The 20,924-nt window shown below is 44.3% G+C and overlaps 1 protein-coding gene across 10 annotated transcripts in view; it reads left to right on the forward strand.

The window, feature by feature from the left end:
- KALRN (kalirin RhoGEF kinase) overlaps positions 1 to 20,924 on the forward strand; it is a gene marked incomplete at its 3' end in the record, with an annotated part of 643,513 nt that overhangs the window by 297,046 nt on the left and 325,543 nt on the right. For all 10 annotated transcript variants that reach the window (XM_082839566.1, XM_082839572.1, XM_082839575.1 and 7 more), the window contains exon 10: positions 3,761 to 3,883. In XM_082839566.1, the coding sequence (XP_082695692.1) occupies positions 3,761 to 3,883 (123 nt within the window). The remainder of the gene's footprint in view (positions 1 to 3,760; positions 3,884 to 20,924) is intronic.

Raw genomic sequence — 20,924 nt, forward strand, 5'->3', positions numbered from 1 at the left:
GGCTCTGAGGCTAACGCTGGAGTCAGACTCAGCACACCAGGGCTCAGCTCTACCTGGTGCCTGCCGCCTCGGGGCGCATTTCCTTCTTACACCTACTCAAACCATGCTGATCTTTTCAATTCCTAATTTGGTTAAATCCTACTGACTCTCAGGCCTCACTCCTTCAGAGTGGACTTCGCTGACCGTTGGCACTTTTCACCCTTGCAGTTAATGATGAATTGTGATCTCATATCTAGTGCTCGTTACCCACCTAGACTGAGTTCCTGGAGTCAGGGCCGAGCCTGCCTTGTTTAATCCTGCAGGCTGGGCTGTCCTAGTGCCTGGCGCCAGGCCACCATGAGGCTAATAATAAATATCTATTTGAATATGTGAATAGTCGTAGCCCACACGTGTTTCTCTGCATCCTGAAGACTCTTCTTCCGACAAAAACAAAAGGAAAAAACGTCCTATTGTTGGAAACACTTAAATACCAATTCAAAGCCATCAATAGGTATGATTAACTGTCATCCTGTACTATCCTAACTACAACTGATAATTGACTATTTTAAATAAGATCTTTTAGATGAGAGAAACTACATAGGGACCAGCTAATAAGGGGTACCTTGATGGGTGCTTACACTTTGATAGGGTCCAGGGTAAGGCTAGAAACTCAATTTATTCTTCAACCAGTGATGTTCAGATTCTGGGACTCACCAGACTTCCAATGCTGCACATTAATGTACACTGTGTCACATAATTGTTAGACACCACCGGTGTCTGTTCAGAAGCACATTTCTCTGCTGTGCAGTCCACGTAGGAAGCTGGATTGTGCTCCCAGGGTTGGGAACCATGAAATCAAAGGTCAAGAGAGCATATGGCCTAAGTATTTGTACCAGGCCATGCTGGCTCTAAAAGAACTCTCTGAAACAAAATTGTCAGAAGTCAACATTTTGAACAGCGCATCATATATTGATTCTGTTTCTCTGTCCTCAGATGCTTTTTCCGTCTTTGTATATTACTAAAGTAATCTTGTTCACATCCTAAATCATTTGCTTTTGTTTTGTTAAATGGATTTCCCTGCAGTCCCTGACCCGGCATTGAGGTTGCATGTGTTTTCCGCACAGCTCCAGTTCTAATGGCAGCAGCTGTACTAAATGGAGGCAATGTAACATCACAGAGCAAAGTTATGTTTAAACTAAGTAAAAGCCTCTGAAATATGAAGTAGATTTTTAAGTGGTTAAGGTAGAGCTGATTAAGTAAACTAAGTGTCACTAACTGAAAACTAATTGACATTTTAAAGAAAGCAAAATAAACAGGAAACAAATTGCTTTTTTAAAAAAGTTTAAAAGTTGTGAAAGCACCCCCAGGGAGTATAAAAGCTAACCATTTGTGAACTAATAGATGAAAAACATTTGTCTCTAACCAATTTGCTTTAGAATATTATTTAGAATATTTATTAAAGCTAGAGATTAAAAATGAAAATGAATAAAATAAAATTCATGAAAAAAGTGCCAGACAAGCAAGTCACACTTAACTGCTCAAAACAAAATTTTTAAAAAAAATTGTAACCTGAAAATACGTCATAAATTCCAAAGCACTCATGAAAAGCTATAAGAGGGCTCCTTTGTATATAAAAATTATCTCCAACCTTCAGTTCATTCTCAAAAGGGGATTAATAAAAGTTTAAATATGCATAAAAATTATAAAACTACGCTATCCATGGTACACAATATATGAGAAACTTTGTGACTAGAAATGTTTGTCTTTGACCTTGCATGCTGACACCCATCATCCTTGTCCGGTATAGAATGGGATCAAATTGTGGCAAATCAAGTAAAAATGCACTCTCCTGACTTTTGTTGCTGAAATATCACCATAAGTAACTCAAGAGAAAAGTAGGCTCTTCTTTATTCTAAGAAAAGAATATCTAAACTTCCTTTCAGTGCTGCCTTTCAGAGTTTGCAAAAGGTAAAAATTCAGTTCATTTACTATTGTAATTCTTTTTTACAGATGTGCCTCCAGAATATTAAAAAAATATTGCCAGAATTTGTTAAAGTGTTTAAAACCTTTTTAAAATTGAAGTACAGTTGATTTATAATATTGTGTTAGTTTCAGGTGTACAGCAAAGTGATTCAGTTATATATATATTTTTTCAGATTATTTTCCATTACTGGTTATTACAAGCTATTGAATATAGCTCCATGTGTTATATAGTAAATCCTTGATGCTAAAGTGCTTAAAATCTTTACACTAATGTTTAGATAAAGTCATTTTTGCAAAAGCCTTCTTTTTTCTTCATTTTAGTGGACAATTACCTGACCTGGCTTTGTACCATGCAATTTTGTTAAACCTCATTTTTATATTCATATTTGCATTTCTCTAACCAATACCATCTTGGTATGGCTTTATGATACTACCACCTAAGACTTTGAAAGCTTCCATACTTTTTACAATTGCAGGCATAAATTTATCTCAGATGTCAGAGGAAGTGACGCCAAAGGCTAAATTCCGTAGAAACAGAACTCTCATGTCTGCAGTCCAGGCAATGATTTGGTCTCTCTGCTTGCCACAGGGCAATCCGTAGAAAAAAACAGAATTAAAGTGCCCTTTTAAACAGGGCTAGTTCATCTAAATCATTTTCCCAAAAGTCATTCTACAATCTGAGAAAGCTAGTACCTCATTAATCAAATGTTTAGTTGACGTTTACTATAGTAGGAATAGAGTGGGCTTAGTTGAGTCTTGGCAGGATCTGCAACAGGTGTGTCTGTGCTGTAATTCTGATTCAGCTGTGGCCATCTGATTTAGTGAGTGCCAACTCCTCAGGGCCCAAATGAACTGCTTCCCTTCTCCCTGGAGGCACACATTTTTGTTGGGTTATGTGGACAAATGCAAAATGGGCTAAAGCTTTGATCCTCCCTACATTTCGAGGCTTTTACTAAGGGCTTTCCACTCCCCTGTCAAGTACCCCTCAGGACAACATATTTTCTCACCTTCTAAGCATCGCCTCACTCATCCCTCTACTGCTCCAGCCACCTGTTTTCTAGCTTCTCACAACTCCGAGGAAAATGTCTTGAGGCCAAATCACTAGACCTTAAGCCTGGAGAACATGGAGTCTCTGCTGCTACCCAAGAGCATCATAGATACTAAAGACCTTACTTTATTTTGTTGGTTGGTTGGTTGGGTGATGTTGATTGGAGGAGAAAGGTGGAAAGAAGCCAGAGAGGGCAGTTGTCCTGGTGATCAGCTCTCTTGAGCGTAGCTCCAGTTAGGGACTGACTACTCTGGACTTTGCTCCCAAGATTAGGAAGGGAGTCCCAGGAGAACAATGAAGTAGGATGCCCATGACTTGATGCCACTGCCATGAGCATTTTTGTGGTGGAGTGAGTGCCAAGGAACTGCCCTGACCTGACACTGCTTAATTTCCTGCAAATGTGTCTGACTTTATATGGTTGGAGTCAAAGTAGTGAGAGGGTTAAACTGTGCCTGGCGGTCTGTGTAACTTGTTTAAAATAATGGGCTAATTAAGGCTGAGAAAACTGAGAAAGTGATGAGGGGATATTCTGGAGATCAAAGAGGAAGAGCTGAACTTAGTTAAGGGTGGGATTGTTGTATTGCCAATGACACTAATGAAATCCCTGTGTCCACCGTGGATTGAACGTTTACACCTGGACTGCTGCTTTCTGATTGGGACGGGCGGGGAGTCTAATAGCCTAGCAGTCACACATGTTGTCACGTGTCTTTTGCCAAGAAGTCATTGTTTCTGTCTTCCTTCTCTGACTAGGTGTTAGACTGGATTGAAAACCACGGCGAGGCCTTTCTCAGCAAGCACACAGGGGTCGGGAAGTCTTTGCATCGAGCCCGGGCCCTGCAGAAGAGGCACGATGACTTTGAAGAGGTGGCTCAGGTGAGATGCTGTGTATGGTTGTATGCGTGTGTGGAGTGGTGAGGGAGAGCAGGGCTGTGGCTTTGGTGTTTGGTGGGGCACGTTGGGTGGATAGCCCATGGCTTCTGGGCTGCCTTCCCGCCTGATGCAAGGAGACCCTTGTCTGCTCTAGGATCACTAGGTGAGTGGTAAATTAGTATTTTGTCAGCTGTGATCAGTTGCAGTAGAATGAGTAAGGCAGGGAAGGGGCAGCTGGGAAAGATATCACTAAGGGATGGAGAGGTGGTTGCTGCCAGAGAAGCGAGGGTGACAAAGCTAGAGTTTGCCACATCACGGCTTTAGCCAGGGGTGGCTCTGATTCCATTACACAGGCAGCCCTCAGTGGGGGAGTCCTGCTGGGCATTGTCCAGAGCCCCAACCTCACCCGGGGAGGTGACCAGCCCCAGACAGATGTGAGCTGTGGGTGTGAAAGGAGAGGGCCTGCCAAGAGCCAAAGGAATCTGCTGGTGGACAGGAAGTAGTGGGAGTGGACCTAGGGGAGCTGCAAGGGATGCTGGAGGGTGAGAGGCCTGACGGAGCCAGAGAGACCGTGTCAGCAGCGACCTGAACCTGCGGAGGCAGGTAGATGAGACCCAACCTATGGGATAAAGAAAACCTCACAGAAAACCTCTGTGCACTGTTGGTTGGAATGTAAAATGGTGCGACCACTGTTAAAAACTGTATGGCAAGGCTTCCCTGGTGGCGCAGTGGTTGAGAGTCCGCCTGCCGATGCAGGGGATGCGGGTTCGTGCCCCAGTCCGGGAGGATCCCACATGCCGCGGAGCGGCTGGGCCCGTGAGCCATGGCCGCTGAGCCTGCGCATCCGGAGCCTGTGCTCCGCAGCGGGAGAGGCCACAACAGTGAGAGGCCCGCGTACCGCAAAAACAAACAAACAAACAAACAAAAAACAGTATGGCAGTTCCTCAAAAAAGTAAGCGTAGAATTACCATATGATTCAGCAATCCCACTTCTGAGTATATACCCAAAAGAATTAAGAGCAAGGTTATGAAAAGATATTTGTACACCCATGTTCAAGCAGCATTTTTCACAGTAATGAAAAGGAGGAAGCAACCTAAGTGTCCATCGACAGATGAATAGATAAACCAAATATTGTATATACAGGGCTTCCCTGGTGGCACGGTGGTTGGGAGTCCGCCTGCCGATGCAGGGGACGCGGGTTTGTGCCCTGGTCCGGGAGGGTCCCACGTGCCACGGAGCGGCTGGTCCCGTGGGCCATGGCCGCTGGGCCTGCGCGTCCGGAGCCTGTGCTCCGCAACGGGAGAGGCCGCGGCGGTGAGAGGCCCGCGTACCGCAGGAGAAAAAATATATATATATATTGTATATACATATAGTGGAATATTATTTGGTCTTAAAAAGTAAGGAAGTATGACACATGCTACAGCTTGGATGAACCTTGAAGATACGATGCTATGTGAAATGTCAGTCACCAAAGGACAAATATCGTATGAGTCCACTTATATGAAGTACCTAAAATAGTCAAATTTATGGAGCTAGAAGGTAGAAGGGTGGTTGCCAAGTGCTGACGGGGAGTTATTATTTAGCGGGTGCAGAGTTTCAGTTTTGCAAGGTAGAGATTTTTGGAGATGGATGGTGGTGATGGTTGCACAACAGGGTGGCTCAGTGCCCCTGAACTTTTAAGTTTTCTGTTACGTTTATTTTACCACGACCACCAGTACCACCACCACAAGAACAAAAACCAGCCTCGTAGCCACACAAGGATCTTTTACAGCATGAGCTGGACTGTGCCAGCGTGATACAGACACAGGCCCCATGTGCCTCTGGTGGACAAGATGTATTACAGACCCCAAATATCTGGATGGCCAGGCATTCTGATGCCTGTCCAGTCTGTTAGGGGGCATAGGATGGGAGAGGGTCATCCAGACTCCCTGCCTGCTGAGAGTGGGCATTGTGGTACCTGGGACCATCTGTTGGACTAGAGCCATCCCATAGCTTTGGTGCCCCTGCATTCTGGCTGTCCTGTGGTTCAGCCCTCCTCACCTGGGGAGGACATCCCCAGAGCCACCCACCGCCCTGATCCAGCCCACTCCTCCTTGCTCTCTTACTGCTGTGGCCTCATAGGCAATGCCAGCTGTGGTCACAGGCCCATGAGGGGGCTGTCATTTTTGTGTGTTGTTACAACCAAACAAGCCTCGTGGCCTCCCCAACCTCAACCTCGTTGCTCCCAGTTGCTCCTCCACCGTCTCGCTGGTGCCTGATATGCCCTTCCCATGGGACAGTGCCTTTCAGTTAGTGCCAGAGACACATTAACTTAAATTCATACTAAAGAAAGAATTGACACATTTTTGAGAGCTTATGGGCCTATTAAGTATTTTATCTCCCACCAACCCTGAACGATAGACAGTATCAGCCTTGTTTTATAGAAAATGACACTAAAGGATCAGAAAGTCCTGCGGTGCCTTTGTCATCTAGCTTGTCGGTGGTTCTGTGGGGATTTCAACCCAGGTATGAGTCCAGACTCGTGTTCTCACCCTAACCCCATGCCGTCCCTCTTTACTGAGGTGGAGGAATTGGGTGTAAAATTCATTGCCAGTGTCCTCGTGGAAAGTACAGGGCAGGGCTTCCCTGGTGGCGCAGTTGTTGAGAGTCTGCCTGCCGATACAGGGGACACGGGTTCGTGCCCCGGTCCGGGAAGATCCCACATGCTGTGGAGCAGCTGGGCCCGTGAGCCATGGCTGCTGAGCCTGCGCGTCCGGAGCCTGTGCTCCACAACGGGAGAGGCCACAACAGTGAGAGGCCTGCGTACCGCAAAAAAAAAAAAAAAAAAAAGTACAGGGCAAAGAGCAGGAATGGGGTAGGGGAAGCTTCCCCTGTCACAGGCATTATTTTCCCTGGTCCTGCCAACGAGTAATCTTTTGATATAATCCACTTGTCTCTGCCTCTGCTTCCTGATAAGACTGTGTCTTTTCAAGAGAGAAGAGAGAGTGTACCTTCGAAAAGGCTCCTGCTTTTAGGAGGTTTTCGGAGGATGTGGACCACAAAGGGAACACCTCAGTGAAGGGCCATGAGATCACTGCATCATTCTCCTGTAAATAGGCCTCTAGAGATGGGTCTCGTAGTCTGGAAACGAATCCTGTCTTGTTCCCTCATCCCTATTCTGGGGAAGGGTGTGGGCAGTGGAGCTGCCCAGCATCCTGGAATTGGTAGTCCACATAGGAAAACCACCTCCAACCATGGCCAAGGCAGGTGGGTGGTCAGCAGCCACCTGCCTCAGCCCTGCTTTTTTCTGTGCAGCGTGACCATCACGCTCAGGTACTGAGGAAGGGGGCAACCCAGGCAGGAAAGGGCGCTCTTTTTCTTGCTTCTCTCCTCACTAGGTGAGGGCTGCTGGGGGGAGAGAAGTGAATTTAGTCAGGAATTGGATAATTCTTGAGTTCGTCAGAGATCAGTGATGCACAGTGAAAGAATTAGAAACCTGTTCCTGGTTGTTGTGGGCTGCTGCTTATGAGATACGGGCAGGAGGGGCATCACGCATGGGGTGAAGGAGGAGACTGGGGGCCGCTGGTCAGCAGCACTACACAGGGTTATGATTCAGTGAAGGGGCTTCTTTTAGCTTTGTGATCTTATGATTCTTTGACCTGAGGCTGGTATGACAAGGGAACTCTGAGCTCCCATTCTCTGCATTCAGATTTTAAAAATTGTCTTGAGTCAAAGAAGGAAGAGAGCTGTTTCATCTGTCACCACTGGACATGTGCCCTTCTGCAGGGAAGAGCAGAGAAATGGCTACCCGTGGGGAGGGGTCCAGGGGCAGCATAAAGGCCCTGAACGAACACCTCTCCACTCTTGGGATAGTGGGGGCACCTCTGATTCTCACCATTGGTTACTCTTTGGAGTAAAGACATTTAAGGCAGTCATTAAAATAAATACAAATGATACCTGTGAAGAATGAATGTAGCATTCATTATCTGTCATTAAACTTTAACTTAAATCTTGTGTTGATTAGCTCTTGAACACGTTTTAATTTCTTCAACTATCATTTGAAGGAAATGAATAAATATTTATGATCCTCCCTTCATCCTGCAGATGGCACTCTTTGAATAGCCTACGTAGAAGCCGAGCTGCGTGAGGAAAGGAGCCTCAGTCATGACAGCCTGACAGGCAGGTGGTGAGGGGCCAGGGCCAGGGGGTACACCAAGGGGCTGTCTCTGCAGGTCTTTCCAGTCTAAGCTGCTGAGATTGTCCATGCTCAAACAGAAGTGCTGGGGACCAGTGGGAACCTCTCCTGCTCCAGATAGATACTTGACTGGAGTTGCCTATAAACTCATCAAATGACTCAGGCCATAGCGTAAATCAGATTTTTAGAAAACACTTATTACTTATATATACACACATGTATATATATTATATATAATATATGTATAGTGTGTGTGTGTGTGTTGCATGTTAGCCGTCATTGGGAATATGAACAGGCATAGGGATGGAATTGCTACCCGTGAGAGCATAGCTTTCAGGGGATAGATGCATCCGTATCTGCCCAAGAGGTGGAGTGGGCAGTGGTACTGACATTTTGTCCTGAGATATTCGCTGTGACTCAGCAGGGGAGTACTCACGTGCCTGTGGTTTAGAGAGCAGCTGTGCCTGCTGTTAGTGGTCTGCTTTATGACCTCATTATCTGAAATGCCAGCCTCTCTGTAAGCTAGTTTGGTCAAAAGAGCAAGCATTTACATTCAAATATATGTTATTTAAAATCTCAAAGCACCAAGTCACATTTAAGCAGCTAAGCATCAGTGTAACATTTTGGAAAGAACAGACCATTCAAAGAAAGATTTAAAGAAATATAAAAACACGGGCACAATTAAGTACTTCATTCAATAATCTCTAGTTAGTTATTTCTCTAGCTGACCCTTGCTTTTTCTTCAAACTTGAATGCAATACATTAAAAAAAAAAAAAAAAAAAACTCATTCTGAGCCTTGGGGACAAGATAGGCAAAAATGGAAGGGAAACATTTTAGTGGACCCATCAGTGACCTTGCCCATTAAGGATATTCAAAGTGTAATCAGCTAACATACCAGAGTACTAAGGGTGACTAGAATAGGGTAATCTGTAGAGATGGAAAGCCTCTGCCCACAGAGTTGGACAGTTCATTCAGTTTCCATGTCCCATCAAGCCTCTGTGTTGGGCACCGTGGAAAATGAAAGAGATGCACAGTTTCTGTCTTGAGGAACTCACAGTCTAATGAAAAACATGCAGCCAGAGTATTCTAAACCTCTGAGAAGTCCCACAATAAGAGAGGAGACATAATCTTTACTCTTTTAAGGTTTTCAAGGAGTGCATCTAGTGAAACCAAGATAAACCCTTAGTTCATTTGGTGATCCAAAAAAACACATGCCTTGCGGTAGTGTAGTGACCTTTGGAGTAAGTTCCATCTTTCTTTTCACGCCTGAGATGGTGACCAAGTACAGCAGCTGCAAATGCAAGCAGAAGGGAGAGGGGGGAGAGATTAAACAGGTACTTTTCCACACTCCAGTTTCTTTTTTCACATTCTATTTTTTATTTTTTAATTTTTTAAATATCTTTATTGGAGTATAGTTGCTTTACAATGGTGTGCTGGTTGCTGCTGTATAACAAAGTGAATCAGCTATACATATACATACATCCCCATATCTCCTCCCTCTTGTGTCTTCTACCCTCCCCAGTTTCTTAGAGTTGATGAAAGGTTCTTAGACAGGATGAAAAAAGATAGAAAGCAAGCCAGGAAAATGCTGATAAATTAATGTCATGAAGTGGGCAAGTGGAAGAATGTGAAATGGCAGAGAAATGAAGGACAGTCTCACCCTTTGGATCTTGTCTGGCACTCTTCCCGTTGGGGTAGACTCAGGACATTCCTTCCACAAAGCACTAGGGAGAAGTTACTGGCATGAGCTGATGGGAGGGGTCTTGTGACCACTGTCAGGAAGAAGAAAGATGTTTTATATGGTGGTTAATTCCCAAACAAGGGTCTTGAAGGTCATGTTGTATACACTTGATGTGGAAAATTGAGAAGGGGTCGGAGCCAATATCCAAGATATTATAGAAAGCCTGCCAAGAACTTCTTATCAAGACTATGAATTGTCCCCCCACTTTTGTTGCTTCCTGTGTGGAACAAATGGCAAACTCAGAAGAAACTGGGACTGTATTCCTAATGACTTTAAAGTTCTGGGTAGCACACTGAAAGATTCGAAAGCACAGGTGGTGTATTTGTCTCTTGTTCCGTGTGATGGCAGTGACTGTGGAAAAGAAGGGAGGCTGAGAAACAAATGGCTGCTTGTGTAGATGGTGTTTTAAAAAGTCTTCTGGACTATATCCTACAGAGCCAGGATGATGGACTTCTGGCAAGGGGCAGAGTGCATCTTGTAAAGATTGGGAAGGATGTGCTTTGGCAGAAAACCTTGTTGATCTGTCTAGAAGGATTTAAGCAAATTTTGAAGTAGAAGGAGAAAATTACCCCAGTAAAGCCAAAAGCAGACGTGTGAGGCCCACGGGTGACACAGAAAGAAACATCTTCTGAAGGAAATGCCCTTAGGTCAACTTAGGTTAAAGAAAAATACCAAGAATACAGATTGCAAACAATATTTATAGCCTTATCTATATATCAACAAAAGGCATGTGTAACAAGTAAGATACTTAAACTTTAACACAAGAAGATAAATATAAATATTCCTGAGATTTTAAGGTATTGAGCTCGTAAGTAAAAAAATGGCAATTGAAGAAGATTGTCTGTTTAAAGGACTCGTTTAATAAGAGGGGTGAGGATACATAAGAAAGGTTCTCATCTATATGAGATCTACAAACCTGAGGGTAGTAAACAATATGGAGACGTAACAGAGATTAATGGAAAGCAAACAAAAAGCCATGATTGTGACTGGAGAGGACCATGATATCCTCCATCAGATGGAGGATATGGGAAATTCTGATATAATTTCAGTTCTGGCTCAAGGAAAACTATGGTGGTTATGAGAGCCCTCAAATTTCCTGGCATCTCCTGTAAATTCTGTGACACCATAAATAAAACATCAATAAGTTGATGAGAGCAAAGTGTTCTACAATGTAGAGAGTGGATCATTGTAGAAAAGCTCAAAAGAGTATAGATTATGTCTGGACTGTCTCTTGAACCTTGACTTTTAGATAAAAGGGTTTAGACATTGCTCTTAGAACAAAAGAGAATAGTAAAGACTTTTGAGTGATGATGCAAATTAAAATATAATCTCTAAGCCAGAGAAATAAGGATTTCTCTATATACTGTTTAGATCACATAGAGAATACTGTGTCTAATTCTAGAAAATGTATTTTCAAAAGGATATTGACAAACTATGCTGTAATTATTGGAAGGCTGCCAAGATAGTGAAGTTGAAGTAACTGGATATGTCCAATTCTGAGTAAATAATTTTTTTTATGGAAGGGGAGGTGGGTTTGATAGTTGAAAGGTTCCTATAGAAGAGATAGGGTGGGAGGTATAGTGAAGCTAATTTTAGCTTAATTCACGTATCGTTTCTAACACACGGTTGCTTTTTTATGAGCTGTCCAAAACCAGAATGAAATATCTTGTGATGTATTGTGCTTCTCATCATGGGAGGTTTTCCAGCAGAGGCAACCCTTTTTTCCCTAGGATATGTAAAAAGCTAAAAACAAACAAATAAATAAAAAGAAACCAAGACTACCTTTTCTGGACCCTGTTTCTCCTCCCCTTGAAAGCCCAAGTTCTTGAGAGAACAGTTTATATTTGCATCTGCCCTTATTTCCTTACTTCCTAGATGCCCTTTGACCTCTGCCATTGGACTTCTATTCTCTCTGGCCAACAGAGGTTAATCTTACCAAAGTCTCCACCTGAATGTTTCTTTTTGTTTGTTAAATCCAAAGGATACTTTTCAGATACTAATTAGTCTTTCTGAAGCATTTGACCCTGTCAACCACTTCCTCCTTTTTAAATTCACTTGTCCTCAGCCTGCCATGACACCTGGCTCTCTTGGTTTCTTTATGTCTTTCTGACTGGTCCTTCTTAGACTCTTCTCCTTTTTCCCCAGAATTTGTTCCCCAGACCTTCTCTTCTCATTTTATGATTTTACACTGCATGATTTTATACTCTTTCCCACCCTCAGCTGTCCCACTACTCTGATGGCTTCCAAATCTGTGTCTCATCTCTGATCTTACCCCTGTGCTTCCTGTTCAAAAACACACGGACTTTCTGGACACTTCCACTTTGACTTTACAGAGGGTTCTCAAACCCAATGTGTCCAAAATTTATTTGATCATCTCCTGCCCCTTCCAGGTGTGCTCTTCCCCCTGTATTCCCCGTGCTGGTGAAGAGCACCAACCAGAAACTTGGGAGTCATTCTTAACTCTCACCCCTCATGAGCCCTTCACAAAGTCCTACTGATTCTGTCTTTAATATGTCCCTTTCCTCCCATCTTCATTGCCACTGCCCTAGAGCAGAATCTCATTATCTCTTGATTGGATTATTGCATTATCCTCCTGTTTTTCCTGACTCTAGTCATGGTCTCCTTAAATCCATGCCCAAATTGCTACCAGAGTGGTTTTCCTAAAATGCACATCTCATCATGCTACTCCATTTGTTATGGAACTCATAGGTGTTGTCCCATTGCGATAAAGGTCAAACTCTTGAAATTATAAACCTTTAATGACCTGGCTGCTGACTTCTCTGGCTTTACCTTTTATCCCTCCTGTGCTCCCTCTACCCCACTCGATAGTCCTGTCTCCCAGAGTTTACCTGAACATGTCATGCTCTCAAGTCTCAGTGCTGTCTCCTCTTCAATCCTTCCCAGCTCTTTAACTTTGACTACCCTGACCAACTTCTGTGCATCTTTGAACACTCATCTCAAGTATCGCCTCTTCAGGAAGCCTTCAGTGGCCTCCATGGCTTGGATTGAATACCCCTTTTCTAAGGCATCCACTTTTTCTGGTCACATCCGTATCATGGTAGTTATCATGCAGTGTCATAATCAATTTTATGATGGCCTCACTCCCTAGCTATGACCTTCCTTAGAGCAGGAATTTTACTTTATTAGCCTTTTTATCCCAATGCCTAGCATGGTGAGCCTAACATGCAATCGGTGCTTGAAAAGTAAAGGAATGAATGGTATTCATTCCTTTGTTGGGTGGATATCAGGCCAGGTGATGTCTAAGGTCCTTTCCAACTCTAAGAATGATAAATGGAAGAGAGGTAGATGAGATGAATATTCATAAAAACACAGGCCCCAGGAACATATAACCTGGGACCTAACCGAGAGCCATCTTCATAGAGTTAGTAGGATTGCCCTGAGCTGGAGTTAGCATGGACAGCCCCAGTCCAGGAAGAAGCGTCTCTGGAGCCAAATTCTGAGTGAGTTCTTTGGACTCTTCCAAGTTTTTTGTTTGTTTTTTTTTTCCAGTACGCTGGCCTCTCACTGCTGTGGTCTCTCCCGTTGCGGAGCACAGGCTCCGGACGCGCAGGCCCAGCAGCCATGGCTCACGGGCCCAGCCGCTCCGCGGCATGTGGGATATTCCCGGACCGGGGCACGAACCCATGTCCCCTGCATCGGCAGGTGGACTCTCAACCACTGCACCACCAGGGAAGCCCTTCCATGTTTTTTTAACTGAAAAAACAAAAACAAAAAAAAACTAAAACATTATTTCAGATGAAATTATTTCCTGTAAATTGGTTTCATAGGAAACCAGTTTTGACAAGAGGGCATGGTAATCCTTACTCAGTTCATTTCCCCAGCCTCACTAAGGTTCCATGATTGCCGGCTGAGATAGTTACCATCACACTGTGCCTGACGGCTAGGGAGGCTTTAACCCTCTCCCTCTGTTAGTTGAAATGTGACAAAGTTCTTTTTCCCTTTCAAAAATTCTCCCGTGTTGGAGATGAATAAGATTGGTTCTTTTCAAGGGTATCTTAAAGGCAACAACAAAAGAAAAGGTAAATTAGACAAAAGAAGTGTACCGATTTTATGTTAAGTATATTGATTTGAGTCCAAGACAACTCTAGTCATACATTTTATTCAGTCTATCGTGTTCACTGATAGGCATGTTTTCCTTCTCTCTGTTGAGGAGATCCTAATAACAACAGCAGTAATGATAATAACAGTAACACTTATTGAGGACTTTCTATGTGCCAGGCACTGTTCGCTTCATTCTCATAACATCCCGTTAGGTATTGATATTGCAAGTTACAGATAAGGAGTCGGAGACAAAGAGGTGAAATAATGGCTCAAGTTGGCAAAGCTAGTAAGGGGTGGAACTGGGATTCAAACCCAGTAGTCTGGCTCCAGAGCCCAGGCTCTCAACTCCTTTGCCACAGAGTCTCTTGATCCACAAAAGCTTTGGATGTCTCTGGGATTGGGCCTGGCAGTGTCCTCTGTTTCACCCCAGAACCAGTTCCTAATCCTCTTTCTATGTGTGGATCCAGGTAGCCCCTCAGACAACCATGTGTTAGCACTGTGGCCACAGGACTGCGGAGTGACAGTCTTTCCCTCCTTGTGCCTAATAATTCCCTTGGACTCCAGGGTCACCTTCATGACCCTCTATGACATCTTCTTCATCTAAAAGCTCTGTGTGACCTCAGGGCTCTAGGAATCCCACGACTGCCTCTCATCTTTCTCTACCCACCCTCTACCTTATCTGAAACACGTGTACCCACTATTGGTGACAGCTGGCTCTGTTCTCTGCTGGCGCTTGTCCTGTTTAACAATTAACTTGGCCAGTATCTAGCCTGAGTCTTCATTTCCATTTTCTAGCACAAAGTGGACTATACTTGGCCTAGCCCAGAATATTATTTTGTCTTTCTTTTTTTTAAAAATTAATTTATTTATTTTTGGCTGCGTTGGGTCTTTGTTGCTGCACATGGGCTTTCTCTAGTTGCGGCGAGCAGGGGCTACTCTTCGTTGTGGTGTGCGGGCTTCTCGTTGCGGTGGCTTCTCTTGTTGCGGAGCACGGGCTCTAGGCACACGGTCTTCAGTAATTGTGACTCACGGGCCGTAGAGCACGGGCTCAGTAGTTGTGGCACGCAGGCTTAGTTGCTCCACGGCACGTGGGATCTTCCCGGACCAGGGATCGAATGTGTGTCCCCTGCATTGGCAGGCGGATTCTTAACCACTGCGCCACCAGGGGAGTCCTATTTTGTCTCTTTCTTTTTACCTTTTGCTAAGGTCAGGCTATCATTAATGAAACCTCCTTGTTTCCAGAGCACATCTCCCTTGATAGCTCCACAAGCCTGTTTGAGACATCCCTCTCAGTTCCAGTTTCCATCTATTTGGACATACGATATAGTGAAGAAAAGTGTAGCATTTACAGTCAATCTGTTTTTTCCTTTTGTTGGCCTTGGGCCCAGGGACAGTCAATTTCCCTGAGCCTCAGTGTCCTCTCTAAAATAGAGATGGTGACACCTCCCCCACAGAGTGATGTGAGGGTTAGAAATAACATGTACAATGTGCCTAATAGAGAATTTGTTTCGTGGGAGGTGCCTGGTGAATGGTGGCCTCAGTGGCAGTAGTGGTGACCATGGGAGTGGTGGTGATGGGATACCTCTAAGCCTCACTCCCTTCCAGGATAGGTTATCAAGTACCATGCTGTCATCTCTCAAGCCTCAGCGTGGTGTGGTCTGCCTAACTAGGTTGGAAAGAGTAGGCTTGTCCTTTGAGATGGGCCAGGTGCCAAGTGGAAAGATCAGCTACAGGAACTAAGCTTGGCCCTCGGGTTAAGCATGTGAAAGAGGGGTCCATCCAATCTGACCAGTCAGAACCAAGGAAAGGCAATAGAGTAATGGTGCATCCTGCCTTGGGGTGGTAGGTAGGGGGTACCCACTACTGGGCATCCAAGAGCCAATGTATTCAGAGATGCAAGGAAGAGGATCAGTGGTTTACACAGAGAAGACTCTTAACAGATAGCAGGCTTCAGTTACTGGGCTGCAAATCAGAGGCAGGGTTCCAGGTAAGGAAGGGATAGGGACAAAAGTCTAATTATCAAATGTGAGCACCAGGGCAGGGCTGGATTAGCTGCCAGTGGGACCTGATATGAAGGACTAGTCTGTTGGTAAGACGTGTGATTCCATTTCTGTCATGAGACTGAAGCTGAACCTGCCATAAGGCCTCAGAAAAGGGGAAGGAAGAGGAGAGAGTCTGGGCACTGAGTGAGAGCATTCTCCCTTCTAAAGGATTTTCTGATTCAGTGGGCCTGCTCACAGGGGTCCCAAGAATGTGGCCACTAGTTTCACAAGGTGTCAACATATTTACCTTGCACAGTGAGAATAACACACCGCTGGGAAGAATAAAGTTGCTGACTCTCAGAGAGCACTGACATGGTTTAGAAAGGAAACAAGGAAAACTGTTGCAGAGGAAAGCTTCCTCATCTGCTGGTACTGATTCTGAAAGCAAACCATGTATTACCATGTCTTCCAATAGTTAATTTCAACACGGGTCAACCTGCCCAGATTAAGAGAAACCAAATTGACTTCCTTTCTCTTCCGTCTTCCTTTCATTTCTGTGACGCTGTGCCCGCAGGGTGGGCGCCGGGAAGCCAGCACTGTCACAGCTGAAAGTAAGAGGGAGCAAGTGACGGATTTGCATATGGGGGGAATGTATGCAAGTTCCACAATGAAAATATTTCTCCTGGATAGAAACATTTTGAAAAGTATTTGCAAGGTTTTAAACCTGTGCTGTAGACATGTAAGAATAAGCAATAATAACTGCCGTTTATTGAATACATATCTTTATAAGAAATAACTCATTTAATCCTTGAAACAACTCTGTGGAGTAGATTTTCATATTATCCTCAATTTCCAGATGAAAAATCAGGCCTAGAGAGTACCATTCAAGTGTAGGACGCAAGCTTTGACCCAGTCTGACCCCAGAGCCCACGCTTCTAGCTCACGTACCTTCAGAGTAGTGGGGAAAACTGAGCTTATTCAACTCTCTTTTTGATTTTTTTTCCAAATGAAGTTGCTATTTTATTTTTTAAAAATTTCTAATTACAAAACTACACATTTTCATTATATATGTGCAGATGAGCAAAAAAGGAACAAAAATAATCCACCCACTCAGTTGTCTGTCTTAACAGTTGCTAATAGTTTGGTGTTTATTCTTCCAGATATTTCTTTATTTATATGTATATGTATGTTGGTTGCCAGCTTTTCTCACTTAATGATATATCCATGGTAATAGATATATATCTGCAGTGGGTTTTGTTTTTGTTTTGTTATTTTTGCCGGTGAAATAATAAGACTTTTTACTCTTTCCCAGATTCTAGTAACTTATAATTATAGGCTGTTAAAAGCAGGTACAGTTACAGGTGGGTAAAGAGAAGCAGAATAAGCATTGAAAACAGAGGGCTGGGTTTAAGCCAAGCATTCAGAATCTTTTCCCAAGACAAAGCTTCAGAGAATGGCAGTTTACAAGTGCCCTCCCAAGCCTTTCCAGTGCCCCACTGCAGGTGCATGTATATTAGAGGGATGTGAGGACCTTCTGGGGCCCTAAAACTGGCTGAGATGATGTTGGAGATGGTGATGGTGGAGGTGGTAGGTGGGTGGGGAGTACTGCAAAACAGTAGCATTTGTAGCCTCTCTCCTCCTCCCTATTCCTTCTTCCTTTCTCTCCTTCTTCTTTTCCTTCTCCTCTTTCCTTCATTTCTGTCCCACCTTCTCTTGGGAGATCCTTTTCTGAAATAGGGGCTCTAGTCAGGGTCCAGGATGCAGCACTTGGTTCTGGTCCAAGTGTGGTTTCAGGTGGGCTGTGCTTTCTAGGACCCCTAAGAGCTCCGTGAGGCGAGTATGCCTTTACTGTGGCATTCAGGGTGATGGGCAAATCAGGAGTGTCTGGGCTGAGGGTAAGGGCTTTTGAGAACTTGTGGGTGGAGGTGCCGTGGGGACGGGTGATGAATACCAGGAACCAACACCTAAGAGTCCTGAGTGAAAGGACTTCAGGCTATATATTACACAAACCAAAAAATAAACATACACCACCAACAAGAACAGCCCACCAAGCAGATGTGTCCTTTTTCTCTGCCAATAAGCAACTGGAGGTATTTCATGAACCAGTTTTGTTTGGAATAAATTTTTAACAGGAGAAAAGCCCACTGCCAAGGTCTGACAGGAACAAAGCATCACATCTGAGTTATTCCACCTGGAAAGGCAGCCAGGTTTGGGACAGAGAGAGCTGAGCTCTTGTGGTCTCCTGTGGGACCAGGTGACATCCAAGCCTCATCAGGATAGGTGCATTTATTTGTCTTGGGATACACAAGGCAAATGCCCAGCCAGCCCAAGGCACTGACTGCCCTTTGGGTTTCAGTAGAGACTAGTGCAGCTATCCCACTATATTCTAGGAGCTGATAGCATTAGATATTGGCAACCTCAGCTGTAATTACACATCTCCATGGTGTTTCACCCTGTGGGCTATTGTGTATGTTATATCTGAGCCTCAACAATGCCAAGTATGGTTTGAAATAGCTCTGGTGGACTTTAGTCCATCACATGCCTAGAATTTGAAAATAACTTTGAGGGAAGGGGGCAGTGAATAACGCTAAAAAGGGAGCTCCAAATCCATGTGATAGACATGTTTCAGTTTTCTTCTTCTTCAGGAGTCTTGGACTCTGCCTAAAATTATAGACTCTTTAGTGTCTCGGGAATTCACAAGGTCAGTCTCATTTACTTAAAAACATATAGCTAAAGAAGAGAGGGTTATTTGGATGCAAAACTTGGGTCTGGCCCAGCTGCTGTAGCTGTCACTCTGGTAAAAGTTTTACAAATTTATAAGGTTAGAAAGGTTGAGGTTTGAGGTTCACTCCAAGTAATTACATCCCATCATGGCTTCAGGTGGTCAGATGATTTGGTACCAGATAACTTTGATAGATTCTCTCTATCAAAGAGAATAATTTTGATAATTTCCTAGATTCTCTCTTTCCTTACCCTATGCCTCATATGAAGGCCACTTCAGTAATTAAAGCCATAATCTTACCATCAATAAAATAAGAGTTACAGAGTCTTCCTCCCTTTTTCCTTGTGGGAGGCAACAAGATCCAGTAAGAGGAAGGATACAGGGATTGGAACACCTGGGTAGGAGGCCCAGAGCCACTCCATCTGTATGTACAAGTCACCTAACCTCACCAAACTTCCTTTCTACATCTGCAAAGTGGGAATAATGTTTATTCCATCATAGTTGAAGTAAGCATTAAATGAGATAATGTACTTAAAAGCACTATAAGTCTAGAGCACAGAGCAGATGTAAATTATCATTATTTTTCCAGGGATATAGAGACAGTGGATGAGATCATGTCTGGAACATGCTTAGAAAAGAGGAGCTAGAGATATAGAAAAGATTGATGCTGTTGCCCCATACCGGGTGTTTCCCAAGAGAGAGAATGTGCTGACCAGTCTCGGAGTTTAACTGAACTCTTCAGACTTCTGACACTGTTTGAGGGCCAGATTCCCATGCATAGTAGGATTAGCCGGGAAACTTTCCACATTCTAAAGCTAAAGCTAGTGATTTAATGAGCCTTGTTCTGATGTTTATGTAAGTGTACATCAGTGAGACTTTGGGGTCAGAGGTGGATTTTGGAAATGGAAATGGAAACAGCATGATGCTTTGTACATAGAGCACTCTGACCACTTATCTTACATGCCCTTCTGCCTAGAGAGAACAGGGCAGCCCTGCTCACAGCTCATACCCAACCTTTCCAGAGAGCCCTGGGGGCCTACAGTGACTCCTCCAGCTACTTTCTTTGGGGTTCTGTGAAAGTATCCATGCCTTGCCAGACCCCACCTCCTGGCCGGCTTGCTTCCGCTTACTCTGTCTCCATTCACATAACCCCATTGCCTAATTTCCCCTTTGTCGTGTTGAGGGTGGGTTTGTGCTGAATAACTCATGATTCTTGCCGAGGTTTTCATGACTATGAGGATTATGGGTGTAATCTGTGGTCATGGAAGACACTTCTTGGCCTGTAAAAGTTAGGAACGTTCAAGCGCTCCAGATAATGAGGTGAATGATGTGATGTGAGCCTGAACCTCATGACCCTTCCCTGTCTCATGGTCCAACCTCCAGCCATTTGGATTCTGCCCGTTCCCTTGGGGCCCATTTGTGGGGAGTCTTTGATCTCCTGCAGCATCTCTGCTCCAAGGAAATGCTCCAGTGGGTGAGTCTCTTCACTCCATCACCTTAAGAAAGGAAACAGGAAGCAGATGTTGTTCCCACTTTGAAAATGGGGATCCTGAGGTCTCAGAGGGCCCTGGGTCTTGGCGGACAGTCTGTGGTAAACAGTCCTTGGTGGATATATGGTGTCTCTTCCATCCTAGAGCAAATCTCTGAATCTGGCCCTGTTTGAGAAAGGTATGCAGGTGGCCCCATTCTTTGTGTAGCTCTCCTTCCTCTATCTCTTCTGCCCCCCTCACACCCCTCCCCACCACTGTTCTGTACCACATGACCACTGTCTGGGGCTCATCCCACAGTGAGGGCTAGAGCTGAGCTCTCTGACTCCTGCACTGTGCTTCTCTCAGCAGAGGTGGGCTGTTCTTCCGGAAGAGGCAAGAGCCACTTTTGCTTTACATCCCCAGCAAACTTTCCATCACCAGCCCCGACTTGAAGGAGGAAACCCCAGGACTGTGCCTCTCTTAGTTCCTCGCCAAGACCCCTCACATCTTCCCAACTTCCCAGTCTGGATCTTTGCCCAAGCCATTCCCTCGCCTGGCAGATTCCTCCTCTTTGCCTTCACAGTTTAGACTTTTTAAAGTTGGCTGAAAAATATGCCTCCTTCTGAAAACTTCTCCTGGCCTGTCCATCTTACCCGATCACTCGTTACCCAGTGTGCCCTCAGCATCACATCACCACTTTGTACTACTGTCACACCTCATTTCTTTCTCGTCCTTGGAGAATGAGCTGTTCTACATAATTTAATTTCATAAAAAACCAAGACTTCACCCTAAGCACTTCATGCTGAAACTTTTCAGATTTCATCTTTATTTTTGGTAAACTTTTTGAAATACAGTTTAAACCTTCGATGCCTTTTATACAGACCATTCTGAAC

The sequence above is a fragment of the Leucopleurus acutus genome (assembly GCF_964270905.1).
Source record: "Leucopleurus acutus genome assembly, chromosome: 5".
Lineage (NCBI taxonomy): Eukaryota > Metazoa > Chordata > Mammalia > Artiodactyla > Delphinidae > Leucopleurus > Leucopleurus acutus.